General features: G+C 42.5%; 1 protein-coding gene across 4 annotated transcripts in view; it reads right to left on the bottom strand.

Moving 5' to 3' along the window:
* Positions 1 to 27,337, bottom strand: part of TESK2 (testis associated actin remodelling kinase 2) — a 96,732-nt gene that overhangs the window by 35,539 nt on the left and 33,856 nt on the right. For all 4 annotated transcript variants that reach the window (XM_030205742.1, XM_030205739.1, XM_030205738.1 and 1 more), the window contains 3 exons: positions 19,564 to 19,612; positions 9,579 to 9,725; positions 1,988 to 2,070 (listed from right to left, as the gene is read on the bottom strand). In XM_030205742.1, coding sequence (XP_030061602.1) covers positions 1,988 to 2,070; positions 9,579 to 9,725; positions 19,564 to 19,612 — 279 coding nt within the window. The remainder of the gene's footprint in view (positions 1 to 1,987; positions 2,071 to 9,578; positions 9,726 to 19,563; positions 19,613 to 27,337) is intronic.

The following is a 27,337-nucleotide window of genomic DNA, read 5'->3' as shown; positions in this document are numbered from 1 at the left end:
AACCTCATCAAAACCCTTCAGATAACCACAAAGTTACAGAGCATATTCATAAGCATGGATTAATGAGATAAACCCAACATGGATTTAGTGACGGGAAATCTTGCCTCACCAATCTACTACATTTCTTTGAAAGGGTGAACATGTGGATAAAAGGTAAGCTGGTTGATACTGTGCATCTGGATTTTAAAAGGCATTTGACAAAGTACCTAATGAAAGACTCCAGAGGAAATTGGAAAGAGTCATGGGATAGGAGGTAGATTGTGGATTAAAAACTGGTGAAAAAAAAAAAACCCCAAAAAACAACAAGAGAGTAGGGTTAAATGGTCAGTACTCTCAATGGAGAAGTGTAAATAGTGGGGTTCCCCAGGGGTCTGTGTTGGGACCGCTGCTTTTTAACATATTTATAAATGATCTAGAGAGAGGAATAACTAGTCAAGTAATTAAATTTGCTGATGACACAAAATGATTCAAAGTCGTTAAATCGCGGGAGGATTGTGAAAAAATACAAGAGGGCCTTACGAGACTGGGAGTCTGGGCGTCTAAATGGCAGATGACGTTTAATGTGAGCAAGTGCAAAATGATGCATGTGGGAAAGAGGAACCCAAATTATAGCTATGTCATGCAAGGTTCCACATTAGGAGTCACCGACCAAGAAAGGGATCTAGGTGTCGTCGTTGATGATACGTTGAAACCTTCTGCTCAGTGTGCTGCTGCAGCTAAGAAAGCAAATAGAATATTAGGTATTATTAGGAAAGGAAAATAAAAATGAGGATGTTATAATGCCTTTGTATCGCTCCATGTTGCGACTGCACCTTGAATACTATATGCAATTCCGGTCACTGCATCTCAAAAAAAAAAAAAAAAAAAAAAAAAAAAAGATATAGTGGAATTAGAAAAGGTACAGAGATTATGAAAATGATAAAGGAGATGGGAAGATTTCCCTATGAGGAAAGGCTGAAACAGCTAGGGCTCTTCAGCTTGGAGAAAAGACTGCTGATGGGAGATACAGAGGTCTATAAAATACTAAGTGGAGTGGAACGGTAGATGTGTACTAGGACTAGGGGGCACGCAATGAAGTTACAAAAGTAGTAAAATTTAAAACGTTGGGAGAAAGTATTTCTTCACTCAACGCGTAATTAAACTCTGGAATTTGTTGCCAGAGAATGTAGTAAAAGCAGTTAGTTTAGCAGGGTTTAAAAAAAAAGGTTTGGCTAGTTTCCTAAAGAAAAAGTCCATGAACTATTATTAAAATGGACTTGGGAAAATCCATTGCTTATTTCTGGGATAAGCAGCATAAAACATATTGTACTGTTTTGGGATCTTGCCAGGTACTTGTGACCTGGATTGGCCACTGTTTGAAACAGGATACTGGGCTTGATGGACCTTCAGTCTGTTCCAGTATGGCAACACGTATGTAATTATATCATACTGCCTTTCTGTGATTTTTTGTAACTACATTCAAAGTGGTTTACAGGCATATTTTCAAAGCACTTAGCCTTCCAAAGTTCCATAGGTTTCTATGGAACTTTGGAAGGCTAAGTGCTATGAAAACATGCCTCATAGTATATACAGGCACTTATTTGTACCTGGGGCAATGAAGGGTTAAGTGACTTGCCCAGAGTCCGCTGCACTAACCATTAGGCTACTCCTCCACTCCTGGATTAGAATTCCTGAGGAGCAATAAAACCTAATAAAGTTGAATTTGATAAGTAACCTTTAGCCAACAAAAAACATTCCTGTCTCAGAATTCATGGTGCAGAAATGCTACTGTCCATCTTCTCTGTGGCATTAAATCAGGAGCAGTAGCTGCTCAGGACTGTTTTGAATGTGCATGAAAAGATCTGGATTTATTTTGATTCAAGTCCTTAAGGGGCAAGGGAATTTTAGAGTCTTCAGCTTCCATCAACCTTGTAGCACCTGTACCTCTGTCATAAAGACAGACGAACAAAATGTTCTTAAAATTACAGAGTTGCAGATCCGTCATTACCTGTCATCAGGGATTTTCTCTGCCAAGCCAAAGTCTGCCACCACTGCTGTAAACCAGCCATCCTCAATCTTTATCAAGCAGTTCTGAAATAATAAGAGAAGGAAATTATATACATACCATATTACCTGGCCCAAGAGAATTACAAACCAGCCACTGACTAACTTCCACAGAAATAGTACCAAACTGGATTTGGGGCTAGATTTATTTTACTCTTGCAGCTTTCATCCCTGAGAGTTACTGGTTTCAGTCTTTTCATGTCACCGTTGACCACTCCACCTCTTCAGATAAACCCTTCCCACAGGGCTCCATACACTCACCACTTATTCAATATTTTCATCCGTCCCTTGCCCCCTAGGAGGACAGGACACTAGCTCTTGGAGATAAAACTCCTAGGCTGGAATAAGAGGGACAATTCAGACTTAGATTGGTGCAACCAGTAAAAATGCTTTATTGGTATTTTCTCTACTATCCTCATTCAAGAATCATGCATCTCCTTCCATATATACGCGGACAAAATCCTGTTTAAGGTTTTAGTCCTTCCAAGATGAATTTGTCACCTCTTCATCAATGACTGCAAGTTATTGCTCAGTGGTTCGCAGATAGTCTTGTGTTAAATTCTAACAAGACAGTGGCCTGTTGGCTGAATGCTACTACTAATCATCATTTCTATAGCACTACTGTACAGATAAGCAGGTACTTTTCTCTGTCCCTAGAGGGCTCACAATCTGAATAGCCATCATACTACTCCGAGCTCCGACTGCTCCACTTTCATTGTTTGGTTCCCCAATTTCCCCGGTTCCTAGCTGCAGATACCGAGTTCTTTTGAACCGCAGGTTTCTGCTTTATGCAAATCCCAGTTCTTTCTTCTTCGCAAACTTAGATCGGTCTGTTCACTTTTTGATAGATTTTGTATCCTATTTTGTTTTGGGAGTCAGTGGAGCTTTGTTAGCAGGGGTGAGACCTAAGTTTCTTAGATCTAATCATCAACACAGGTGCTGCATTTTTCAAAAGCTGAAGTTTCGTCTGCAATATGTCATGAGACTTGGAACAAAATATTTTTCTTCTTCCCGAGCAGTTGCGTTCATTCTTAGACGAGATGCGAAGAAGCTCATCTAACATTAATTGTGTGGCTAACTGGGAGATAGAGATAAGTCTTCCTATTTATTTGTTACATTTGTATCCTACATTTTCCCACCTATTTGTAGGCTCAACATGGCTTACATAGTACCGGAGAGGCCTTTGCAGGCTCCGGTGTGAACAAATATAGGGTGTTGATGTGGTAAGATCAAGTTCATGTGGCACAGCCACATTTGGGAATCAGAGAACGGAAGAGTTGTATTATGTCCATTACGTGCTTTAGTTTGGTTGTGTTGCAGAGATTAGGCATTTAAGTTGGATCGGTAGGGTATGCCTTTTTAAACAGGTTGGTTTTTAGTGATTTCCAGAAGCTTAGGAGGTCGTACGTCGTTTTCAAGGCTTTTGGTAATGCGTTTCACAGTTGTGTGCTTATGTAGGAAAAACTGGATGCGTAGGTAGATTTGTATTTACGTCCTTTACAGCTTGGGTAGTGTTATGGCCTTTTATTTGACTATTCCTTTGCTTCCCCTTAATATCTAGTCTCCTCCCCTCTTTTATAATGGTCTAAGGAAAATTTTAATATTTCTTGATGCATAATTTGAATTTATGCTTTTTTCTATTACTTGCCTTCTGTGTTTCTTGTTCAAGAGTTTATCTTGTAAATTGTATTAAAATCTCTCTATATAAAAGGCAACACCAACGTTCTATGAAGCCTCCAGCCGGAAGTGTGAAGGGGGAGAGATATCCGGTTTCCCCATGAGTGTCTGCCCCGCCCTCTCTGTAACACAAACAGTCAGTGAAGGAAAACAGCAGAGCACGAAATCAAATCGCTGGCTCTGTAACAGTGAAGGACTCAGAGGGGGGAGGGGAGAGAGGGCAGGGACACACACACTCCCACAGAAGAAAACCTTGCTAGCCCCCCCCCCCCCCCCCGTTTCATTTGCATCAGAAACAGGGCTTTTTTTTTTACTGAAGGACTCAGAGGGGGGAGGGGAGAGAGGGCAGAGGGCAGGGACACACACACTCCCACATGCACACAGAAGAAAACCTTGCTAGCCCCCGTTTCATTTGCATCAGAAACAGGGCTTTTTTTACTAAAAGACTCAGAGGGGGGAGGGGAGAGAGGGCAGAGGGCAGGGACACACACTCCCACATGCACACAGAAGAAAACATTGCTAGCCCCCGTTTCATTTGCATCAGAAACGGGGCTTTTTTACTAGTTTATAAATAAATAATAGATGCAGTTTCTCATGGTTAGCAGAGCCACTTTGGACATCCACTCTCCCTCGTGCCTGCAGGTGTCTTGGCTTTTTAAGTCATACACATCTCAACCTGGTTCCTCTTCGGGAAACATCTCACTCACAAGTGACCTTCTCCTGGGTCCTTTCTCCTACTATGTTATTAAGGCTAGGACAGCACCCAATCTTTCCTTTTGCCTTATCCAGCACCTCCATCTCCACTGATGCCGGAGCTGCTTCTGGCAGGTCATTAACTGGGCAACATGACAAGACAGGAATACAAGTTCACTTTCCGATGACCCTGATCTGTAGATGGTATCCCTCCTTCTTCCTTCAGAGGTGTTACTTGTTTCCTTTGTCCTGAGACTTGGCACTTCAGGGCAAAACCCTCACAGGGCTTGAGACTGTAGGCTGCTGCTCTGCTTGCTTCTGTCTGGCAGAAGAGGCAAGGGACTATTCCCTCTAAAGTTCTACCCTCCCGGCTCCTCCACTGGCTTCCTTTTGGGAATCAAGCCAAAAAATTCCTGAGCGCATACTGTACACTTCTATGCTGCTACCAGAGCATATATCATCCCTGAACGGTCAAAGGAAAAAAAAAAAAAACATGACCTGTTGCTAGGAGAGTTAGCTCAATAAAAACGTTTTATTGATTTGAAATAAAGACCTTGTTTAAGGAGACACCACTTGTGAGGACTTTTTTGGATCCACTGTTTCCTTTGCTTTGCGGTTTTCCTGTGGAGAGAACACCTTCTATGTGTGTTGGCTCGCTAGGAGAGTTAGCGACAGCTAGGTCACACTTGCATTTTCATATATTAAAATAAATAGGGACAAAGTTTGTCCCATAGTCTCTGTCCCCATGTCATTCTTAAACTACCATTTCCTGTGTCATTCTCTAATTTGAAGGCCATTATGCAGGAAGGACTGTGGAAGACAAGAGAGCTAGATTGAATCCCGAGATTGATGACTTAATCATCATCAACAATTAAAAAAAAAAAAAAGTTAACATTGCTTTGTACGGCACATTTCTCCCCTGCTAGGGCACACAGAGCAGGTTGGACTTTTTAACAGGGTGGATTAGGGCTCCTTGGGGTAGTAAAAGTCAGCTATTGTTGGGAATGGAAGGGTAGAGGGTAGGATGGGGCGTTATTATACTTGCTCATTATTATTGTTTTCCATTTGTGATTTATAAACAGTTGGAACAGAATATTGTTCCTTTTTATGCTTTATTAAAAATATATAAAACTATAAAGTTATACGTGTTCAAGGCTTCTGTAGATGAGGGCAGAGCCCGCAGTGATGTAGATGGGGTGGAAACGGACAGGCTTTGTCCCTCCCTGTGTTATTCTCTAAGCATAGCATGACACACAACTAATTTACCAGTTAAAAGGTGACCAAAACCAATGTTAACAAAAAAAAAACAAAAAACCCTTCCTCAGCCAACATCACAATCAGTTTCTTTCCCAGGCCCTGAATAGCTGTTGCTGCTTTGTTTCCCCCTCCTTTAGTGCCAACCATTACAAATAATATCTGACCATGGAGGTACAACAGTCTACCTCTCCTTCCCTAAATCCCGATATGCAATGGCAGCCAACAATTTCACATTATGACAGATTTTAGTAATTGGGTCCTAAATAAAGCACAGCCTTGTGCCACTAGGAGCTTGTCCTTTTGAAAAAGTGGCTTACACAATGGTGAGTAAACATCAGACTAACAAATACACACATTGACAGTCAGCTTTCCCTCTGCAGTTTACACGTCTTCACAATACAGGGTCTATTTTCCAACAGGCTTAAGCCAAAACAAATTCTGGCAGTGGAGGAGGGGTTAGTGTACAATCTAGGTCATTGTTTTATTCTGAAGCACTTTAGATAATGCGCCATTTTATAGGTAGGGCTTCTAGTCCTAGAGCATAAGAAAAAACCTTAACAGCAGCTTCTCCTCAGATAATTGCCGCTCACAAGGCAATAACTGGCTTTTCTGTGCCGGTGAAAGTCCTTTGAATGCTCTGAACTATCCAAGCACTGCAGCCTGAGAGCAGCAACGTTCAATCCCCTTCCCAGGATCAATTTGTGACCCAGATAACTGCTGGCGGTCAGATTATACCTAGATAGTCAGCGCCAGCCAGAATCCACTGACCGAGATGGCCCAATGTCACAGAGGAGATGTATATCAGTGTGTTCATGTCACAAAATTCAGTTTTAGTAACGTTTAGGTGGATTCCATGTTCTACAAGCTTTTATTAAAAACTGGTATATTCTCTCAGACATACAGTCAGTGGCTTCACAGCAATACAAGGTGTTCATTTAAAAAAAAATGGCTTTAAACTATACAAAAACACCTTACATTATCATTTACTAGGAAAAAATGCCCGTTTCTGAGCGGAATGAAACGGGCGCTAGCAAGGGGCCCCCTCCCTCCGTCCCTCGAAGCTACTTGCCTTGTTCGCCCTCCCTCCGTCCCTCGAAGCTACTTGCCTTGTTCGCTGTGGGCCGTTTCGGCCCTCGAGTGTCAATAGCTCCGCCCTCGACGTCATGATGTTTTGACGCGTCATGACGTTTTGACGCGAGGGCGGTGCAGACACTCCAGGGCACACCGGATATCTCGGGCGCCTCAACTTCCGTGGAGGCTTCAGAACGTTGGGGTTGCCTTTTATATATATATATATATATATATATATATATATATATAGATAGATATTAACCCTTCTATTGCCGTCAGGCTTTCCCTTTATCACACAGCCAGGATGATTACTACTTGGTCACGGATATAGTATCAAAACAAAGAGACTCCTACCTGCCTTTATAAAATAAGGTCCCAGAACCAGACCTAACAGCACAGAAATGCCCACACACACACACGTTTACACATACTTGAAAAAAAGAAGTGGAAATGTATGCAAGTATCTGCAAATTGTATAAAATAAGTGTGTCTGTCAGAAGTCCCGCTCCTTTCAAGCCCCTGGAACCATCTATGCACAGAAGGCTAGAAGTGGACATCCAAAAAAGTGTGGCCGTGCAATTTGAGCGTGTAAAAACAGGCTTTACAAAAGTTCACTCAATTACCCTTCCCTCCCCAAATCAAATCCTCTCATTTACTTTGTTTTAAAAAGTCACCAAGGGCCTTGTTTACTAAGCCGTATTATAGGTGCGTTAGCGTTTTTAATGCACATTTAACCATGATTGCGCCTACAATATCCCTATAAGTGCGCTAGTTGTAGGCACGTTAAAAATACTAACGTGCGAGGCCGGGATTCAAGATGGCCGCACTCCTGAGACGCTAGCAGGTTGCACTCGACGGCTCTCTGAACTATAACATTTAACATGCCGAAAAGACGGGGCCGACCTGCCTCCAGAGCTCCGCAACGGCAAGTTTTTACCTCACAAGACATACGATCGCTTCTTCAGGCAGCGTCGATTCCAACTACGTCGGTGTTTCAACAGTCGGATGGCAGCCCGCTGAGTAGCGCCGGAGCGAGTGGAGGCCCGGAAGCTTCTCCAGGACTAGAGCTTACGCTCAGCCCCGACTTAAGGGAACCACCCCCGCAACCAGCGGGGTATAGCACACCAACTGAGGCGTCCCTGGACTTGCTTTCCCACAGTGGTGCAAGTATACAGAGCCGGGAGGCATTAGATCCAGATGTAAGTGAGCAGAAGACCCAGACACAAACACTTATTCCATCGACTGTGGAAGAAACTGGGAGTTTGATGCCGGAGAATTGCCTGGAGAAAAAGGTAATACCTACACAATTTTCCTTTGATATTGCAAAACCAGCTGAAGTAACGTTAGACTCATTGTGGACTTTGATAGTTAACCTAGGAAAAACTGTTGCCCCACAAATAAATAAATTGAATCAGGACATTGTAACTCTTGAACAAAAAACTAAAAACTTGGACATTAGAGTTGAAAAATTGGAGCAAACGGAGAATGATAAGACTTTGGAAGTTAAAAAACTCCAAACTCAACAAGAATCTATGATTAAAGATTTAATTTTCCTTAGAAGAAAAACTGAGTTATTGGAGAATTCTGCTAGGAGCAACAATCTCCGCTTATTAAATTTCCCAAGACAACTGTCTAAATCTCCAAGGGAAATGTTAAATAAGTATTTAACAGAAATACTTGAAGTGAAAGAAGAGTTGATTCCACCTTTCTCTCGGATTTACTATTTACCAACATTAAATCAGGAAAAGCAAAAACAAGATCTTAACATCTCTGCTATATTAGAATCCTCGGACAATGATCCTGTAATTCCAACAACATTGATGGTGACGGTGGCTTTGCCACCGGATAAATCATGGTTAATGAAAATGTATTTTAGAAATAAAGATAAAATGTTCCTAGGACAAAAAATACAGATATTTCCTGATGTCTCTCGCGAGACGCAAAAAAAGCAAAGGCAGTTTCTTTTGATGAAACCAGCTGTGTTACAGCTGGGTGCAATTTTCTTTTTAAGATTTCCTTGTAAATGTGTAGTAAAATACCAATCCTTTAAATACGTATTTTATGAACCAGCTCAACTAACAGCTTTCTTAGTGTCTAGACAAAATACGGAGTCTTGAAAATGTCATCTTCCCTTTAGAATATAGAAAATTATAACACCGAACTTGTAACCTGCGAACTTCTCAAGTGACTGCTATTAATGTTTTTCTTTTTCTTTCTATTAATTCCACTTTCTTTATCCTTGAATCCCATATTGTGGACTTGAGTGGGGATTTCAATTTACAAAGTTTCCTTTTGTTACTTTAAAAATTTAAATTGGATATATGATTTGAAATGTACCACTTTTCAAACAAGTTGAATACTTGATTATTGTAATAAAATTGTTATAAATAAAAAAAAAAATAAAAAAAAATACTAACGTGCCTTAGTAAAGGGGGCCCTAAATATCTAACATACATACTATCAGAGAATGTTACTGAAGGCATACAAAAATATATTAGCACGAAATGAAAAGATGGGAGGACAGAAGTGTAAGTCTAATCCTTGCAATGAGCCTCTGAAGCTTCTGTATTACAAGAATGAAGCCAAGTGTGTGCACTATACTGAGACTTCTCACTCACTAAACATTTACACAGTTTCCTGCTTTTGTATTTGTGTTTATGACCCTGGATATGTAATCTTGATTGAGTTTTGTTTGAACGTTGTGGCAAATGTGTTTGTAATTCCTATCAACAAATGGAGTTCTTTTCACTAGTCCGTTCACTGCTTTGTTCAACTAAGGTGGTATAGAAAGTTTTTAATCAGCTCTAAAATTTCACGTCTTCTTCTTGTTATCCTACCTTAGAAGTTAGGTCTCGATGGAAGATGCCTTTGGAGTGAAGGTAGGCAAGTCCCAAAGCGATGTCATGGGCCAGTTTCACTCTAACCTGCCATGGGAGATGCTGGTCACTGTCTAACAACTGTTCCAGATTCCCACCATTAATGTACTGCAAGAAAAATAAAACACGCGTTTTAATTGCAATTGATGGTACAAAGTCCTTTACAGCACATGTAAGCATTTCTCATCAACTACCAGTAAAGGAAAACAAATTCATTGCTCCCAAATTAAAATCAAATCCAGAAAATTATTTATTGCTTTATGCTCCTGTCCCAATACTTCATTTATTTTGCTATATTTCCGTTCATATTTTAGTGGCAGATTGTAGATACAGCTGTGCTCACTTGCTTCATAGATGGGTGACTACAGGACTGGTCAAATCCTGGCTATTAAATCACCATGGAATGTAGGAATTGTTACCCAAGATTTGACCCAATGTACTCATCCACCAACCCCTTCCCCATCTTTCAACTGGCAAGAGCGCAAGGTACCTTCCCGTTCTCTCAACTGTCAGCCAGACGGCCACATCTGCTACATGAGCTGTCCAAAGCTCAAAGTTCTGAACAGCAGCCGAAGTGGCCGAGAAGACTAATTTCCTCTTAACAAGGAAATTCTGGTACTGAGCACCAGTTATCCATTCTCTCAACAACTCCTACAACTGGAACAGATTACCTTTTATATTTTACAAATGCTGTGTTTTGTACAACATAGATATGATTCTCAACAGAAAACCACCACAAAGATGAGGTCAACTACTAGCAAAAATGTATAAGAAACCAATCCTTAAAACAAAACCAAGACCTGTTAGATATATACCTTTAGTACTACTACTATTTAGCATTTCTATAGCGCTACAAGGCATACGCTATAGAAATGCTAAATAGTAGTAGTACTAAAGGTATATATCTTTAGGGGTTTAATAAGTATTTGTGAGGAGCAACAGTTCAGTATAGGCTGCTCCCGAAGCAGAGCCAATTTCAATGAACCTTACATAAAACACTCTTGACTTAAAGTGGATCCACTGTGCAATTTGAAGAGACTGCTGCCTTTATGGGTTTGCACTGCACCTTTGGTCCCAGGAGTTTCTGAAACAAGGTGCTCGTTGGACGATATACTCCAGCGGGCAGTTGAGATAAGTGGTTGCCTCTGCTGACTGATTCTTTAATAGCGCTTCATAGGTTTTCAGCAGTTGGATTATTACAAATTTAGAAAGCTTAACAGTTGATTTGAGACTTCATTAGCATATACTTTTGGGGCGGTATATACAAAAGGCTAAATAAGTTTCTTTTTGCACATTACCACTCCAAATAGAGAGGGAACAGTGATGTATGAGCGTTCATATGAGCTGTGATACACGGCAAGGTTCACTGAAACTGACTCTGCTGCGGGAGCAGCCTATACTGAATTCTCCCTCCTCAAAAATATTACCTATATCTCTAAGAAATCACAGAAACAGAAAGCCTAAAGCTAAAAATCAAACCAGGTTGTGAACAGTGAATAGCTCATTTCATTATCCTATATTTCTCAATCAGATTTTTAATCTCTCATTCACACCAAAAACAAAAATATAATATACAAAGTACATCAGAGGGATGGGCGAGATAAAACCACCGCAGTGCAGTTCTTATTCTACCTGATAATTGCTTGGCCACTAACTAGACAATATCACAGATCTGTAGCTAGATTGGCTTGATAAACGTGTGGTACTGTATTTACAGGCACAAGGCTGCATTTTTCTGTAACTGTTTGGGTTCATTTAAAAAAAAACAAACGGTTTTTACAGAGCTGAACAAAAGGTTTTTCTGCAAAGAGGAAGTAGAGAAAGCATACATAGCATGACTCACGGAATTCATTCCAACCCCTCTGCATGTAAACACAGTAACACAATAAATGTCGAAGATCTGCACGGTCCATGAAGTCTGCTCAACAACGTAGCCAACGTAGCCAGACCCACATCCACCACTGTACAGTTCACATTAGCATCACAATCAGAGCCGTTGGAAATTTGTTACTACCACATATAGGCAGTTCTAGACGACACTATATCACATCACCATGCCAATAGTCTAGACTTCAGCGATACTCATTCATTATGTTGATGATTCAACGGATAATTGAAACATTGTTCCTCCCCTGTAGCTACGACAGCAAGACACACATTACCATGGCTGGGTGACATCTGACGGAGCCCCAGCACGGCTACCCAGGTTTCCGAAGTCTTTGGCAGCTGCACCATGCATGCGCAGTTGCCTTCTCACCTACCTTAATTGTGCAGGACCAGGAGGTGAGTACAAAAGCTCAGCGAACGCCTCACAGGGGAGGAAGGAGGATCTTTGGTAATGTGTCCCCTGCTGTCTCTGGAAAACACAGGTAACTTCGCTTTCTCCGAGTTTAAGCAGGACAGCACTTACCACAGTTGGGAATCCCTAGCTACCAAGATCACCAAAAACAATAGGTACTTGCAACAGGCAAGATCAATGAGGAACCAACTAAACTATAACTTATATACATCCTGTTGTGCGATGCAGCATGGAACAGAACAAAAACGGGCTTAGGAGGGTGGAATTGGATTCTAGACTCCAAACAAATTCTGCAGAACTGTCTGATTGAACAGACAGTCATGTTAGAAATCCTGCTCAAGGCAGCAGTGAGATGTGAATGTACAGACAGAAGACCATGCTGCAGCTTTGCAATCTCTTCAATGGAGGCGGACCTCAAGTAGGCTCCCAACGCAGCCATGGCTCCAACATTGTGAGCCACAATATGACCCTCCAAGTCAACCCAGCCTGGACACAAGTGGAGATGCAATCTGCTAGGCAATTGGACAAAGTGCATTTACCAATGGCTGCCACCATCCTGTTTGGGTCAAAAGAAAGAGTTGTGAACGGTCTATGAGCTTTAGTCTGCTCTAGATAGAAGGCCAAAGCTCAAGGAAGAGGAAAACGACATTCTACCGACTCGCAGACTGATGCCATCTTCCAGCTCCCAGAACCTGTAGACTTATCTTTTTTTCCCTTTCATTTTAAGACTTTTTAGTATGCACCATGGTTTCTAAATATAGGCCTACCAACTGGCAAAACTTGCATGGTGGATATGGATCACTTGACAGTTGAGTGAAACATCATCATAAGACATTTCATACTGCTTTAAAATTTACTGGCGTTCAGCATCATGCTGTGTAGGATTGGCACCCACTTTGGATTGAGAAAGGTTATTTGAAACAAGAGAATTTTTAGACACTGGGGAGCTGGTGGTTTTCAAAAAAATATATATTAGAAAATAAGTTAAAAGAAGTTAAAAAAAAAAATCACAATATTAGGAAAGAAAGCTCTTTAGGAGGTTAATGATGTATAGAGCTAATTAAATGAGCCAAAAGAATCAGCATTTCTCACAGACATCTAGCTCAGCTGAAATTGTACAGCCTATACTGGATTTTCCCTTATTTTTGTCATTAAAAATACACACCTTGATTTAAAAATTGTTTTTACCCCCGTTTCTATTATACAAGAATTAGCGGGATTGATTCTTTTCAGTACTGTGGATATGGAGCCTATAGAAGACTTGGCTTGAACTGAACAAGTGAACAAATTCCAGATGCAGAATGAAGACGGAGATCCAGCAATAACAGCCTCACTCAAATGAGAGAGAGGTTGGTTTACGGATAGAAGGGCTGATTTTTGTAGCAATGAGGACTGAAGTCCTCGGCTCGATTAACTCTAAAAACTGAACTTACTTGTGTTGATGAGGTGGAGATTATTAGCATATAACAGGGGGGAATTGCTTGTGAATTTGCATATAGTTCAAGACTTTGAAACTCTTACGTCTCAAATTTTGACAAAACTCAAGATGTAGAAAATAGATCTTGTTGCAACATTTTACATCTTAGAGGCCTTCCAGAGCTAAATATATACAAACATGACGTTTAATGTGAGCAAGTGCAAAGTGATGCATGTGGGAAAGAGGAACCCAAACTATAGCTAAGTAATGCAAGGTTCTACATTAGGAGTCACCGACCAGAAAAGGGATTCTAGGCGTCATCGTTGATACGTTGAAACCCTCTGCTCAGTGTGCGGCAGTGGCTAAGAAAGCAAATAGAATGTTAGGTATTAGGAAAGGAATGGAAAACAAAAATGAGGACATTATAATGCCTTTGTATCACTCCATGGTGCGACCGCACCTCCAATATTGTTTTCAATTCTGGTCACCGCATCTCAAAAAAGATATAGTGGAATTAAAAAAAGGTACAGAGAAGGGCAACAAAAACGATTAAAGGGGATGGGATGACTTCCCTATGAGGAAAGGCTAAAGCGGTTAGGGCTCTTCAGCTTGGAAAAAACACGGCTGAGGGGTTTATAAAATACTGGGTGGAGCGGAACAGGTAGACATGAATCACTTGTCTACTCTTTCCAAAAATACTAGGACTAGGGGGCACGCAATGAAGCTTCAAAGTAGTAAATTTAAAACTAATCATAGAAAATATTCTTCACTCAACGTGTAATTAAACTCTGGAATTTGTTGCCAGAGAATGTAGTAAAAGCAGTTAGCTTAGCAGGGTTTAAAAAAAAGGTTTGGATGGCTTCCTAAAGGAAAAGTCCATAGACCACTATTACAATGGAGTAGGGGAAAATCCACTGCTTATTTCTAGAATAAACAATTGTGCCTATGCTCTGTCGAGCATCAAAATATAACAAAATATTTAAACACACATGAATACAAGTGTATTGCTTCTTCAGCTTATTGAGAGTGGAGTAGTCTCATATGTAACACACGATAGAGGTTATTTGATTTTTCACCCACTGACTGGGTGTATTATCTGTGTGTATTGTCTAATCATTGACTGAACCTCCACCACCCTTTGCTAATCTTATATATAAAGATATATTTCTGTTTGTCAATATGCTAACATCTAATTTTATGTAGCACTTAGCTTGAACAAGTTGGTGCTCTTAAAACCCCGACAGGTCCCCGTTTCGTGGTTACTTTCTCAAGGGGGAGTCACCAGTTCAAGTAACAGTCTCAAGTGCAACTGCAGCATTACTCTGTCTCTCTCAAAAATGGCCACGGCGTCTTTTTGTTAGTGCTCAGCCATGCCAGCTGGTTGTGAAGCTAGCTTCAAAATAAAAGTCCTTAACACAGTCTTCTAACTAAATAAAAGCCCTGTCTAAGACTAGTATAGAAAACTGCCACTGTTGATATTCATCTTGTATGTCTCGAGCAAGCACTCCTTGATTAACCATTTGTTTGTGGCAAAAGTTTTAACATATCAAAAGATTTTTCTATATATTAGGAAATGGAGAAAATTGAAAAACATTGAAAAAAAATGTTAAACTTGGTGCACTTGTAAGTAACTTTGTGCTGCATCTTGTTTTTGGTTTTAGAACTGGTGACTCCCCCTTGAAAAAGTAGCCACGAAACGGGGACCTGTCGGGGTTTTAAGAGCACCAACTTGTTCAAGCTAAGTGCTACATAAAATTAGATGTTAGCATATTGATAAATAGAAATATATCTTCATATATAAGATTAGCAAAGGGTGGTGGAGGTTCAGTCAATGATTAGACAATACACACAGATAATACACCCAGTCAGTGGGTGAAAAATCAAATAACCTCTATCGTGTGTTACATATGAGACTACTCCACTCTCAATAAGCTGAAGAAGCAATACACTTGTATTCATGTGTGTTTAAATATTTTGTTATATTTCTAGAATAAAGCAGCATAAAACATATTGTACTGTTTGGGGATCTTGCCAGGTATTTGTGACCTGGATTGACCACAGGATGTTGGGCTTGACGGACCTTTGGTCTGCCCAAGTATGGCAATACTTATGTACTTATACCGCCTATTTCATTAAATCAAACAGGATGCTACGGAACTCATTTTTGAAAAGGCAAAAATGGATGTCTGCTTAAAAATGTTCAAACTCCCGATTTTGCAAAGGCAAATATGTCCAAATAGCAAGGGGGTGTGTTCTGAGTGTGTTTTGGATGGGACTAGGGAGGGCCTGAAAACTTACTGAAGGGGGGAAACCATCCATGTTTAAAAAAAAAAAAAAAAAGGACGTCCCCGTTTCAGAATGCCCAGGTTACAGAAAGGTGCTCAGAGCACCTGTCCACTGGAGGGATTAAGGCATGGCACCTTGTTTATCCCCCTCCCTCTCCCCTGAAAGTGAAACCAGAAGAGGATACCAGGCTGTATGACCGCTTCAGGTACTACGGGCACTCAGAGTAGGAAGCAGGTCCAAGGAGTAGCCTAGTGATTAGTGCAGTGGACCAAGCCAACTCCAAAGCCCACTTCAACATCTTTTTAAAGCTGTGAGCCGTCCAGGAACAGAAAAATACCTACTGTGACTGAACGTATACCACTTCAATAGCCTTTAGGCTTGCAGGTGTCATATTTAGATACCGTCGGTATTTTTTTCTGTTCCTGGAGGGCTCAGAAAAAAGTTGAAGTGGAATCTGAACCTTGGTTTAAAGTCCATTGCACTAACCACTAGGCTGACCATCTGCTCTGCAAAGACTTCAGTAGTATACCTCACCGGCTTCCATCAAAGCCAATTCAAATTGTTTTTGACAGGTAGCCATGTCCACTTCGTCATGTCAGCCAATCAGAATAGAGCACACGTACAAAGCCCTTGATGCTGTCACTGGATATGGTGTCAGCCCCGCCAATGCCCCTGGCCCACATTATCTGCATGGCCCTGCCCAAGAACCCTGCCCCCCCCCCCTTTTTTTGCATTACTGTCCCAAACCCCACTCCTTTCAGTGACATCACAGAAGTGACAGCCACGCTTCTTCTCCAAGACGGTGGCAACCACTAGACATAACCACTCGCCACCATCTTGGATGGGGTCAAGTGACAGGAAGGGACAAAAGCCCCTGACACCCCCCTCAACAGCCTTGGAGGAATGTATGCGGCTTTACCTTCCCCCCCCCTCATAGGAAAAGAAAATAGGCATTTTAGCCTAGAGCCTACCTAAAGAAGTATACCGTGCTGTTTAAACCAAAGCTGTGTGTGTGTTTGTTTTAAGCTGGACTGAGTTAGGTCCGTCTGCTTTTAAGAACTCTGTTGAATTACAGCTGTTTGAGAGTATGCAGCCCCCTCCCTCCCTCCCCCCTCTGTGTCTCAGCAGCCACGAGCTGTTTCATAGCTATGCTCTCTGAGATTTGTCCAGTGGGGGGTGGGGGAACAGAATTAATGGTTGTTACAAACATTGGAGTGTCCTCTGTCTTTGTACTTTTTGAAAGGGTAAAAAAAAAAAAAAAAAATTAGAAGATTCACTTCTACCCATTCTACACCCCTCAGGATTTTGTAGACCTCAAATTATAGCTCCCTTCAGCGGTCTCTTTTCCAAGCTGAAGAGCCTTAACCTTTTTAGCCTTTCCTCATATGGGAGGAGTTCCATCCCCTTTGTTATTTTGGTCGCTCTCCTTTGAACCTTTTCTAATTCTGCTGTATCTTTGAGATACAGCGACCAGAACTGAACACAATATTCAGGGCGTGGTCCCACCATGGAGCGATAAAGAGGCAATTATAGTATTCTCAGTCTTAATTTACCTCTTCCTAATAATGCCCAACATCCAGTTTACTTTTTTGCCACCGCTGCACACTGGGCAGAAGATTTCAACATACGAGTTTATCTTGCTGGGCAGACTGGATGGACCGTACAGGTCTTTTTCTGCCGTCATCTACTATGTTACTATGTATTGTTTACAATGACACCTACATCTTTCTTAGGTGCTGACCCCTAAGGTCAGGTAACTGATTCAGATTATTCTTCCCAATGTGCCTCACTTTGCATTTGTCCACATTAAATTTCATCTGCTATTTGGATGCCCAGTCTTCAAATTTCCTAAGGTTTTCCAGCAATTTTTCAGTCTAACAACTTTGAATAGTTTTGTCTCATCTGCAAATTTAAATAGCACTAGACCCAGTACAGATTCCTCTACCACCATTTCCCCCTCCTCCACTGAGAAAAATGGCCATTTAATCCTACCATCTTTCTGTCCAGTAACCGATTCCTAATCCACAATAGAACAGTCTCCTATTCCATGACTAATTTTCTCAAAAGTCTCATGAGAAACTGTCAAAAGCTTGAGGAAAATCTAGGTACGCTGAATCAACCAGCTCACCTTTAAGTGACACCTTTATTCATGCCTTCAAAGAAATGAAGCAAATTGGCGAGGCAAGACTTCCCTTGGCTGTGACGGCACATTGTCCATCAATAAAATGACCTTTCCATCTTTTCCTGTACGAAGCTGAAATCTTTTCACTTCTGGTATGATGCAACTGTCATATCAGTTGAAGAAAACTTTTGCAATTCATCCAGGCTTTTTTTTTTTTTTTGGCTTCTGTATAACAGCAGTAAGTTATGTATTTTTTGAAAGTATGAGGGTTTTTAGATTTACCAATTAGCAATAACTCCAATTTATGACTTCCAGTTGCATCCCCCCCACCCCACCCACCACCACCAACAGCGGAATGTTCTTTGGATGTCTTGAAACCAGGAGCAGATTGTTCCTTACAAGTAACCAGAGATTTACTGGGAAGTGATTTCCAACTCAGACCCATTTCATCTGTATTATATCAAAAACTATTATCCTAATTGTGTTTAATGTCATTAAAATTGTACAAGTCATTAGCCATTGACAAACTTGCAGAAAGTTTCTCAGCATGAATTTCAATCTGCCTAATTTTGTGGCAATGTTTAAAATTTCAAAGCCATCCCATGCTGGCTTTGAATTTGGAATCCCCATGAAGCTGCTGATTTAAAAGCATTGCCTTTTTGGCTAAATTCGAACAGCATTTAGTATTAAATTGTAGTTATTTCTTTTCACAGATTATGTGAACCATTCCGACTCCCATAGAAGGGAAGTATATCAAGTAACAATAAACTAAAATCGAACCAGAAATTGGAAGGCCTAGGTATTTTTTTATTTTTGCAAAAAACAAACAAACACAGATATAGAGTTTTATCTACCTGTTCATTAATTGACCTTTTCATGGTTTTTCTAGAAAAACTCCCTTCCTCTTTTTCAAGAACCAAAATGTAGTTGACAACAGCATCATTGTCTTTCTACATCAGATGTTCCTACACCACATTCCTCTGCCAATTTTTCCCCCCTGATACTCCCTTTAGTGTCTCCATAATGTTTGTTTTGTCTTTTAAAAGCAGAACCCTTTTTCGCTTTGACAGCATTTTGATTTTCTTGTTGTTATAAAGAAAACACAGCACTGTACTGTAGAAACCTTTCCACATGGGAGTTGAGAGAAAAAGGAAAGAGCAGGGGCCAGCACAGGCCGTGAGGACGAATCACTGCAGCCACTGGGAGCCTCTGGAGGTACACCGGGGGTGGATGCCGGACCACCGGAGGGAGAAGGGACGAAGAGAGAAGGGGGTGCTGCTGCTCAGTGGGCCTATGCCCACCCAGGCCCACCTGTAACCGTGCCACTGCAGTACAGGGACTGTACAGTATTTCAATAGCACAGTTTTCAAATGTTCTACACTGTATTTTTCTTTAAGAGGCTGTTAAAAACCTGCTTCTAGTTTCCAGAATATACAGTGTAAAGTTTTTGTTTCGAATTTAAATACAGAACTGTAAACTCCAGCACCAGTCCAGATACTTGGACAGCCAGAAAGTCTGAGTTCAGATAATTGGGGTTCCACTGTATAACCTTTGCAACGCACTCCAAAGTAGGCACCAGCAGAAAAGTCCCTTGCTGAGACCTCAACTGCTGTCCCAGGACATAACAGGAAAACTTCTCTCGGGGGTGGGGGGGGGGGGGGGGAGGGAGAACAATCCTCAGCCTATTTTAATAAGAGAACGGACAGAAAAATGCCAGATAAGTATTGGAGTGCCATTATATGTAATCATGGTATTCTATTTCCTAGAACTGCTTTATATAAAAGCGAGTGACTATAGGAATCCCCAATCATCCACTTCTTACCTCTGTTAGTGCATGCAGCTGTCCCTGATGTACGCACACTCCCATAAACCTGCAATGAAAAGCAAAAATTGGTCTCAATTCCATCCAATGATACCAATCTCTCTCTTATAAAACATATTCCATCAAAACCACTACAATAATGCTCCCAGGAAAAGTCCATAGACCATTATTAAAATGGCCTTGGGGAAAATCCACTGCTTATTTCTTGCCAGGTACTTGTGATCTGGATTGGCCACTGTTGGAAACAGGATGCTGGGCTTGATGGACTTTCAGTCTGTCCCAGTATGGCAATACTTACGATCTTATGTTCTTATAATTTAAAAAAAAAAAAAAAAAAAAAAAAAGCAGCCACAAAAAAACTCGGTAAAGATCTGGATGAATCTGAGTATATCATGGGTGGGACGAATCAACCTGCTCAACCTACTTGCAAACCCCCACCACAAAACTAATTCTGTGCCCAATACCTTGTTTTCACTTAATGGTATGTCAAAACTATGTAAACGTGCAATCAGGAGGAACAGCTAGTCTGAATATTATTCTGGCAGGCCTAAAGGATAAGAGAGTTTATCCAGTAATTGGTTTCTGTGCCTAGGAATACCCCAAGGTGTTTAAAATGGTGAGGAGCCCAATCTTGGTTCATAAAAGTGAAGGGTACGGAGAATGGTGGATACATCATTCCACTCGCTCTCTTCTTTACCTATCTGCAGGAAATTACCGTACTTCTTGAATATGTCATATTCCTTCTTGACTACTGTAACACGTCTATGCTGGTACTACTTGTGCTTCAGTTGGACGTCTTCAAAAATACTGCCATCTGGATCTCTTCTCATGCCAAAACGCTTTAACCTCGTTATACCCTTACTCATTTCAGCAACATTGGTTGCCTATAAAATTTGGGATACAGGTCAAGGTCCTCTCTCTGAGTTATTACACGGGCTGCCTGTCCTACCCTGCACATCGAACGTTCTCGCTTCTCAAGATCTAACATTAGACTACACTGATTCAATCAAACTAGATTCTGCCTTCTTTTTTCTTGGCCCCCACCCTTTGAGCATACTTTCTATAGCTCTTCAACTTGAACTATTCTACTAAGTTTATAGGTAATCTAATGACTTACCTTTTTTCTTCCCAGATATTGGGCAGCAGGAGCAATGTGATGTGAAATAAATCTTGGCAGGTGGGTTCATGAGAAGTGGTGGCAAATTTTAATCTTAATCCCTCAGAAGATTAATCAGAGCAGCCTTAGGGAAAATCAAAACTAAGGTATCCCTTTACCCCTGGAAAGAAATCTTTATGTAATCAGGCAAATAGCATACTATGATAACTGTGCTAACAGAGATTACTAATGGATAATAATCAGGGTCAGGTCAGGCTATTAGACCGGTAAACAGCAAATTACAAACTTCAGTAGAACACCCAAAGTTAAATGGTCTCATATTGTTTGAAAGGGTATGGGGTGGGGCATTGTACACCATTTATTGTTTTTGTTAACTTAAGAATTAGTTTACTCCTATATATGCTGCAGAAAAAGGAAGAACTAAAAAAAAAAAACTGGGTTCTTCCATCATGTTTAAAGAATCCCAACTATTTCTCTCTACATGCATCAGTTTACGGAATATTAAGTCTTCTATTTCGCAATAGCCTTCACAGTTCAATGAGGATTACGTAAAGGAGAAAAAAAAAAGCAACTGGGAATGTACAAAAATCAGGATTACGGCATAATAGATCATTTCACATATTTCTTAAAATAGAAGAGTCTTAAATTGGTTACAAAAAACAGTAAATGGGAAAGAATGAACAGATGATAGAAAAGTATTTCCTAATGAAGCTGAGCAATGTTTGAAATATTTAACCAGCTTTACAGAGAGAACTAGAGAGATCTGCCCTCTCATTAGTTGTCTGTTTAGTAATTCCCGAGATTATCGCAAAAGGGGGGGGGGGGGGGGGGGGAAGTGACATCACCAAGTAGTATGGCTACTTAGAGAACTTGCTCCCGCTCACCCACTCTGTTTTTCCTAGCGATTCCCCAGCATCTGAGTTTTTATTTCAGCTATTATTGATCAGCAGAGCCTGGTTGGGAGTCAGGGCGTTTGGCAACGATGAGCTTGCAAGTTAAACTTGTCTCAGTTTGCATACACTGGTGGCTTGACGGCAAACCACAAGGCGGACCCGGAACCACAACCCATGCGCACCTCGAGACCCATTTACATCGAGAGAGGGCCCAGAAGAAGCAGAGACAGCACCTTTGACGGAGTTAAAAGAACAGCTACAGGAAATTCGCTCAGATTTGAAAGCGGTCCGATCTGACTTGGCCGCATTGGGGGCAGAACTAAGAGGAGAGATCCGTGATCTGAGCAACAGGCTTGAAGAGATGGAGAGCAGGCAGGTGGGCTCCCTGATCCGAAAGGTTTCGGATATCAACAGCTAGCTGACAAGATAGAAGATTTGGAAAAATAGGAGCCGCAGGCATAACCTACGATTTAGGGGTCTCCCAGAAACCCCGACGTATATAGACTGTGAATCGGTGGTAAACGTGTGGTTAGTGCCATCTTGACGGAAGCTGGAACTCCTTTGGATTCTAATGAGATTTTGATTGAGTGGTCTCACAGAGCCTTGGGCCCCGCTCGGAATCATTTGTCTAGGGACATTATCGCCTGCTTCCAAGATTTTAAGCTTAAAGAGCAGATGTTACAAGCAGCTCGACTCATATCATGTGGAGATATACCAAGATCTGGCTGTGGCTACCCTGAAGCGGCATGTGGAGCTAAAGCCTGTTACAGGGAGGCTTCGCAAGCTGGGAATCCGGTATCAATGGAAACATCCTTTTGCTCTGGTGTTTTACAGAGATGACTGCATGCACCAGGTCAGATCACTATCTGATGCCAGGGAGGTCCTTCCTGAAGAAGGCCAGCCAGTGGTGTCGGGGAGCCCTGGTAGAGCTAAAACCAACATCTCTGGCTGCACACCCCTGACGTAGGCCTGCAGAGGACCCCTTGCACTCCCCTGCCACCCATACCCAATTGGCCACTTTTGTTACTGATAACTTCTTGGAATCTATTAATACTAGGTTACACCAGTGTGTGACTGGAGCAAACTGATGTCCCTAAAACGGAAGGGTGAAAGTGTTACAGCTTTTCATAGTAAGTGTGCCCAGGGTTTCCGGGACTTTAAGAACTCAGGGAACCGATATGCCTGCAGGTATGGTGACTATTCTTGTGTATGGGGGACAGATATTTGGCAACTAAGATTTAATGCTAAAAAATGCAAGGTCATGCACTTGGGGTCACAAGAATCCGAGGGAACGGTACAGTATATGGGGTGAGGTGCTTCAGTGTACGGAGGAAGAGCGGGACTTGGAGGCAATTGTGTCTGATGACCTTAAATCTTCCAAACAGGTAGAAAAAGCGAAGGTCAAAGCCAGAAGGATGCTTGGCTGTATAAAAAGAGGGATGACCAGCAGGAAAAAGGAGGTAAGGCCCCATTTAGAGTACTGTGTGTAGTTCTGAAGACCGCACCTACTAAAAGATATAAAACAGAATAGAGTCTGTCCAGAGGGTGGCTACAAAATTAGTAAGCGGTCTTGAACACAAACAATATAGGGACAGGCTTATGAACCTCAACATGTATACACTGGAAGAGAGGAGGGAGAGAGGAGACATGATAGACCGATGTCTCAAATTCACTACCAAGCCACCTCCTCCTCTCCACTCTTTAACCCACTCCCTCAACCAACCAACCCAGGCCTCATTCTCCACTTTCCCTGATATCACCAAAGAGAAAACTGCCCGCCTTCTTTCCTCATCGAAAAGCACCTCCTGTTCCTCTGATCCCATCCCCTCCAACCTACTAAACACCATCTCTCCTACTGTCATCCCTACTCTCCATCTGTCACATCCTTAACCTCTCTCTCTCCACTGCAACTGTCCCTGACACCTTCAAGCACACTATAGTCACACCACTCCTCAAAAAAACATCACTAGACCCTACCTGTCCTTCCAACTACCGCCCCATCTCCCTCCTACCCTTCCTCTCCAAGATACTTGAACGCACTGTTCACAGCCGCTGCCTTGATTTTCTCTCCTCTCTTGCCATCCTCGATCCGCTTCAATCCGATTTTCGCCCACTTCACTCGACAGAAACAGCACTCTAAAGTCTGTAATGACTTGCTCCTCGCCAAATCCAAAGGTCACTACTCCATCCTCATCCTCCTCGACCTATCCGCTGCTTTCGACACTGTCAATCATAATCTACTTCTTGCCACACTGTCCTCATTTGGATTCCAGGGCTCCATCCTCTCCTGGTTCTCCTCTCTCTCTCCCTCCATGAGTATATTCTCATGGATCTTCCTCCACCCCCATCCCGCTCTCTGTTGGTGTCCCTCAAGGATCTGTCCTTGGACCCCTTCTTTTTTCAATCTACACCTCTTCCCTGGGCTCGCTGATCTCATGGTTTCCAATACCATCTTTATGCTGACGATACCCAGCTCTCTCTCTCCACATCAGACATCATGGCGGAAACCCAGGCCAAAGTATCGGCCTGCCTGTCCGACATTGCTGCCTGGATGTCCATACGTCACCTGAAATTGAACATGGCAAAGACCGAACTCCTTGTCTTTCAACCCAAACCCTCTTCTCCTCTCCCTCCACTCACTATTTCAGTTGCCAACACCCTCATCCTCCCAGTCTCATCTGCCCGCAACCTCGGAGTCATCTTCGACTCCTCCCTCTCCTTTTCTGCGCACATCCAGCAGACAGCCAAGACCTGTCGCTTCTCTCTCTATAACATCAGCAAAATTCGCCCGTTTCTCTCTGAGCACACCACCCGAACTCTCATCCACTCTTTCGTTACCTCTCGCCTCGACTACTGCAACCTTCTACTCACTGGCCTCCCACTTAATCATCTATCCCCCCTCCAATCCGTCCAGAACTCCACCGCGCGTCTTATCTTCCGCATGGACCGATATACCCACATCACCCCGCTCCTCAAAGTCACTTCACTGACTCCCGATCAGATACCGCATACAGTTCAAGCTTCTCCTACTAACTTACAAATGCACTAAATCTGCAGCCCCTCGTTACCTCTCTTCCCTCATCTCCCCATACGTTCCTGCCCGTAACCTCCACTCACAGGACAAATCCCTCCTATCAGTACCTTTCTCCACCACCGCCAACTCCAGGCTCCGCCCTTTCTGCCTCACCTCACCCTATGCTTGGAATAAACTTCCTGAACCCATATGCCAAGCCCCCTCCCTGCCCATCTTCAAAATTCTTACTCAAAGCCCACCTCTTCACTGTAGCTTTCGGCACATAACCGCTCACCTCTATTCAGGAACCTAGTCTGCCCCAATTGATTGACTGCATACTTGTCCTTTAGAGATTGTAAGCTCCTTTGAGCAGGGACTGTCCTTCTATGTTAAAATTGTACAGCGCTGCATGACCTTGGTAGCGCTTTAGAAATGTTAAGTAGTAGTAGTAGATAAAACGTTTAAATATCTCAAGGGCATTAACGTACAGAAAGTGAGCCTTTTTCAACTGAAGGAAAGCTTTTTCCCCTGTTTAAGGGTCTAAAGCTTGATTAAAGTTGCTATTGCTCCTTCTAAAAGGAAAAAAAAACAAAAAAAAAAAGGCGCACAGGGAAATCCTATCACTCTATGAGGATTTCCCTGCTTTCAGAATCGACAGTCAGGAAATGGCAGGGCTACTGGACTCCTGGGCCGAGGAAGGCCCCCCCCCCCCCCCCAATGCTGCTGCTGTTCTCTTAGGCCAGGACATTGGGATCTCAGGAAAGCATCTTAGTGGGAAGGACTAGTGGAAAGAAAATTGTCAGGTAAGAACTAAATTTCTCCTTCTATTATGTAGTTTCCCACTAATCCAGAACCTGTGAGATGTTCAAAGACAAATCTCTAGAGTGTGTGGAATCTTGGTGATACCACCACCACCCTGGAGCCCCAAAACTGGCCTCTGAACGAAACCGCAACATCCACTATGTAGTACTTGGCAAAAGTATGCAGTGTCAACCACGTCGCCACCTTGAAAATATCCAGAGACAGTAAGGTAGTCTCCATCCAGGATATCGCTGTATGCTCATAGAATGAGTCCACAAGGCCTGAGGAACTTTCTTCCCCACAAGCAAATAAGCTGGCGCGATAGTCTCCTTCAGCCATCTAGCAATTGTGGGCTTGGAAGCCATGAGGCCAAGCCCCTATTTACCAAAAAAGCACAAGTCTATCTGATTTGCTAAACTCATTCATGAGTTCCAGATATCTAACGAAGACTCTACACATATCAAGACTTTAAGGAAGAATACAGAGTCTTAGTCCTCTCTGTGAAAAGGATGGAAGCTCCATAGACTGGTGAGATGAAATACTGATACCACTTTTGGAAGAAAAGAAGGAACTGTGCACAGGGAGACCCCTGACTCCGAAAAGTGAACAAAGGGATCCCGACAAAAGAGCCTGAAGATCCGAAACACTACATGCTGAGTGAGCCACCATGAACACTGTCTTTAGTGTACAATCTTTCAAGGAGGCCTTCTAGAATGTCTGGAATGGGAAGCTGCAAGCAGCCCACTCCCCACAAGAAATCTAATGATATCCAGGTGAGCCGCAAGAGACATCTCCTGTAGTCGGCCCCTGAAACAGGCCTAAGTCACAGCCTGACCTTTTAGAGAACCCAAAGCCAACCTTTCTGAAGGCCTGCCTGGAGAAAAGTTAGGATTTACACAATCTGAGCAGAGAAGGGAGAAAATCTGTGCTCAGAACACCAGTCCTCTTCCACACCCTAGCATATGCCATGGATGTACAACATTTCAGAGCCTGAAGCAAAGGTAGCAATGACGAAACGGTTGTTCTGATTCAATCTCAACAAGCCCTTTCAATGGCCAAGCCATAAGACCAAAGGGACATGGATCAGAAATAAGAGTACTGAGCTCCTCTTACGAAACAACCTCAGTACTTTTGAAATCCTCTCCCTCCTTCAATGATGGCTCCTCTGAATAGACCGAGCCCACATCAGATAAGGAGGGAGAAGGAGAGCCTCATCTGCCCACTCCTGGAGGTCTGAATAAGATCTCTTAGGAGCTGGAGGGGAAGCAGAAACGGACTGTCCTTGCTTCAGTAAATGGGCCTGGTGTAAGAGCACTATAAACTCCAGAGAAAACAAAGATCCCAATGCACTGTCAGGCCCCAAGGCTGTAAAATGGCGGTTTGCTCCGCACTTGGTCAGACAGAGGCTGCTCCTCACTGCCAATCAGTCCCAACAAAATTGCACCCTTTCCTGCACCAAACTGCCCTGTCGGAGTTCCCGATGACCCCAGCATATTTGGATGCTGCACCAAATCCGAAGATGTGCTGCTGCCAACTGTTTCCTCCTCATCCTGTGGGATTCTCGACCTGCATGCACTGCAACACCCCAACACTGCCCACAGCAAGACCACCACTTAACTGCCTCTGTGGGAGTTCGGCCCAAATGTCACCAGCCCAGCACAACGTGTCCCAAGCAGTAAGTCAGGATCCTTCCCCTGCACCAAGAGGAAGTTGCAGCCCTAGGTCATACTTGCCACTGCCGGCTGCTCCCCCCAAGCTCAGTCTCCACAACAGATGAAAAAGGCTCAGGATGGATACTCTGTCCCACACTCTCTAGCAAACCTCTCTTTTCCAGCACAACAACCTTAAAGGGAGAGCTCCACAGGAAACAGGGGGGAGATGAAGGAAGGGAAGAAGTAAATTCACGGGGCATCAGAGACAGGGATGTGAAGACCTACTACTACTACTTAT

This window comes from Microcaecilia unicolor, chromosome 6 (genome assembly GCF_901765095.1).
Source record: "Microcaecilia unicolor chromosome 6, aMicUni1.1, whole genome shotgun sequence".
Classification (NCBI taxonomy): domain Eukaryota; kingdom Metazoa; phylum Chordata; class Amphibia; order Gymnophiona; family Siphonopidae; genus Microcaecilia; species Microcaecilia unicolor.
The sequence above is the reverse complement of the archived record's forward strand: the minus strand, read 5'-3'. Positions and strand labels throughout refer to the sequence as shown.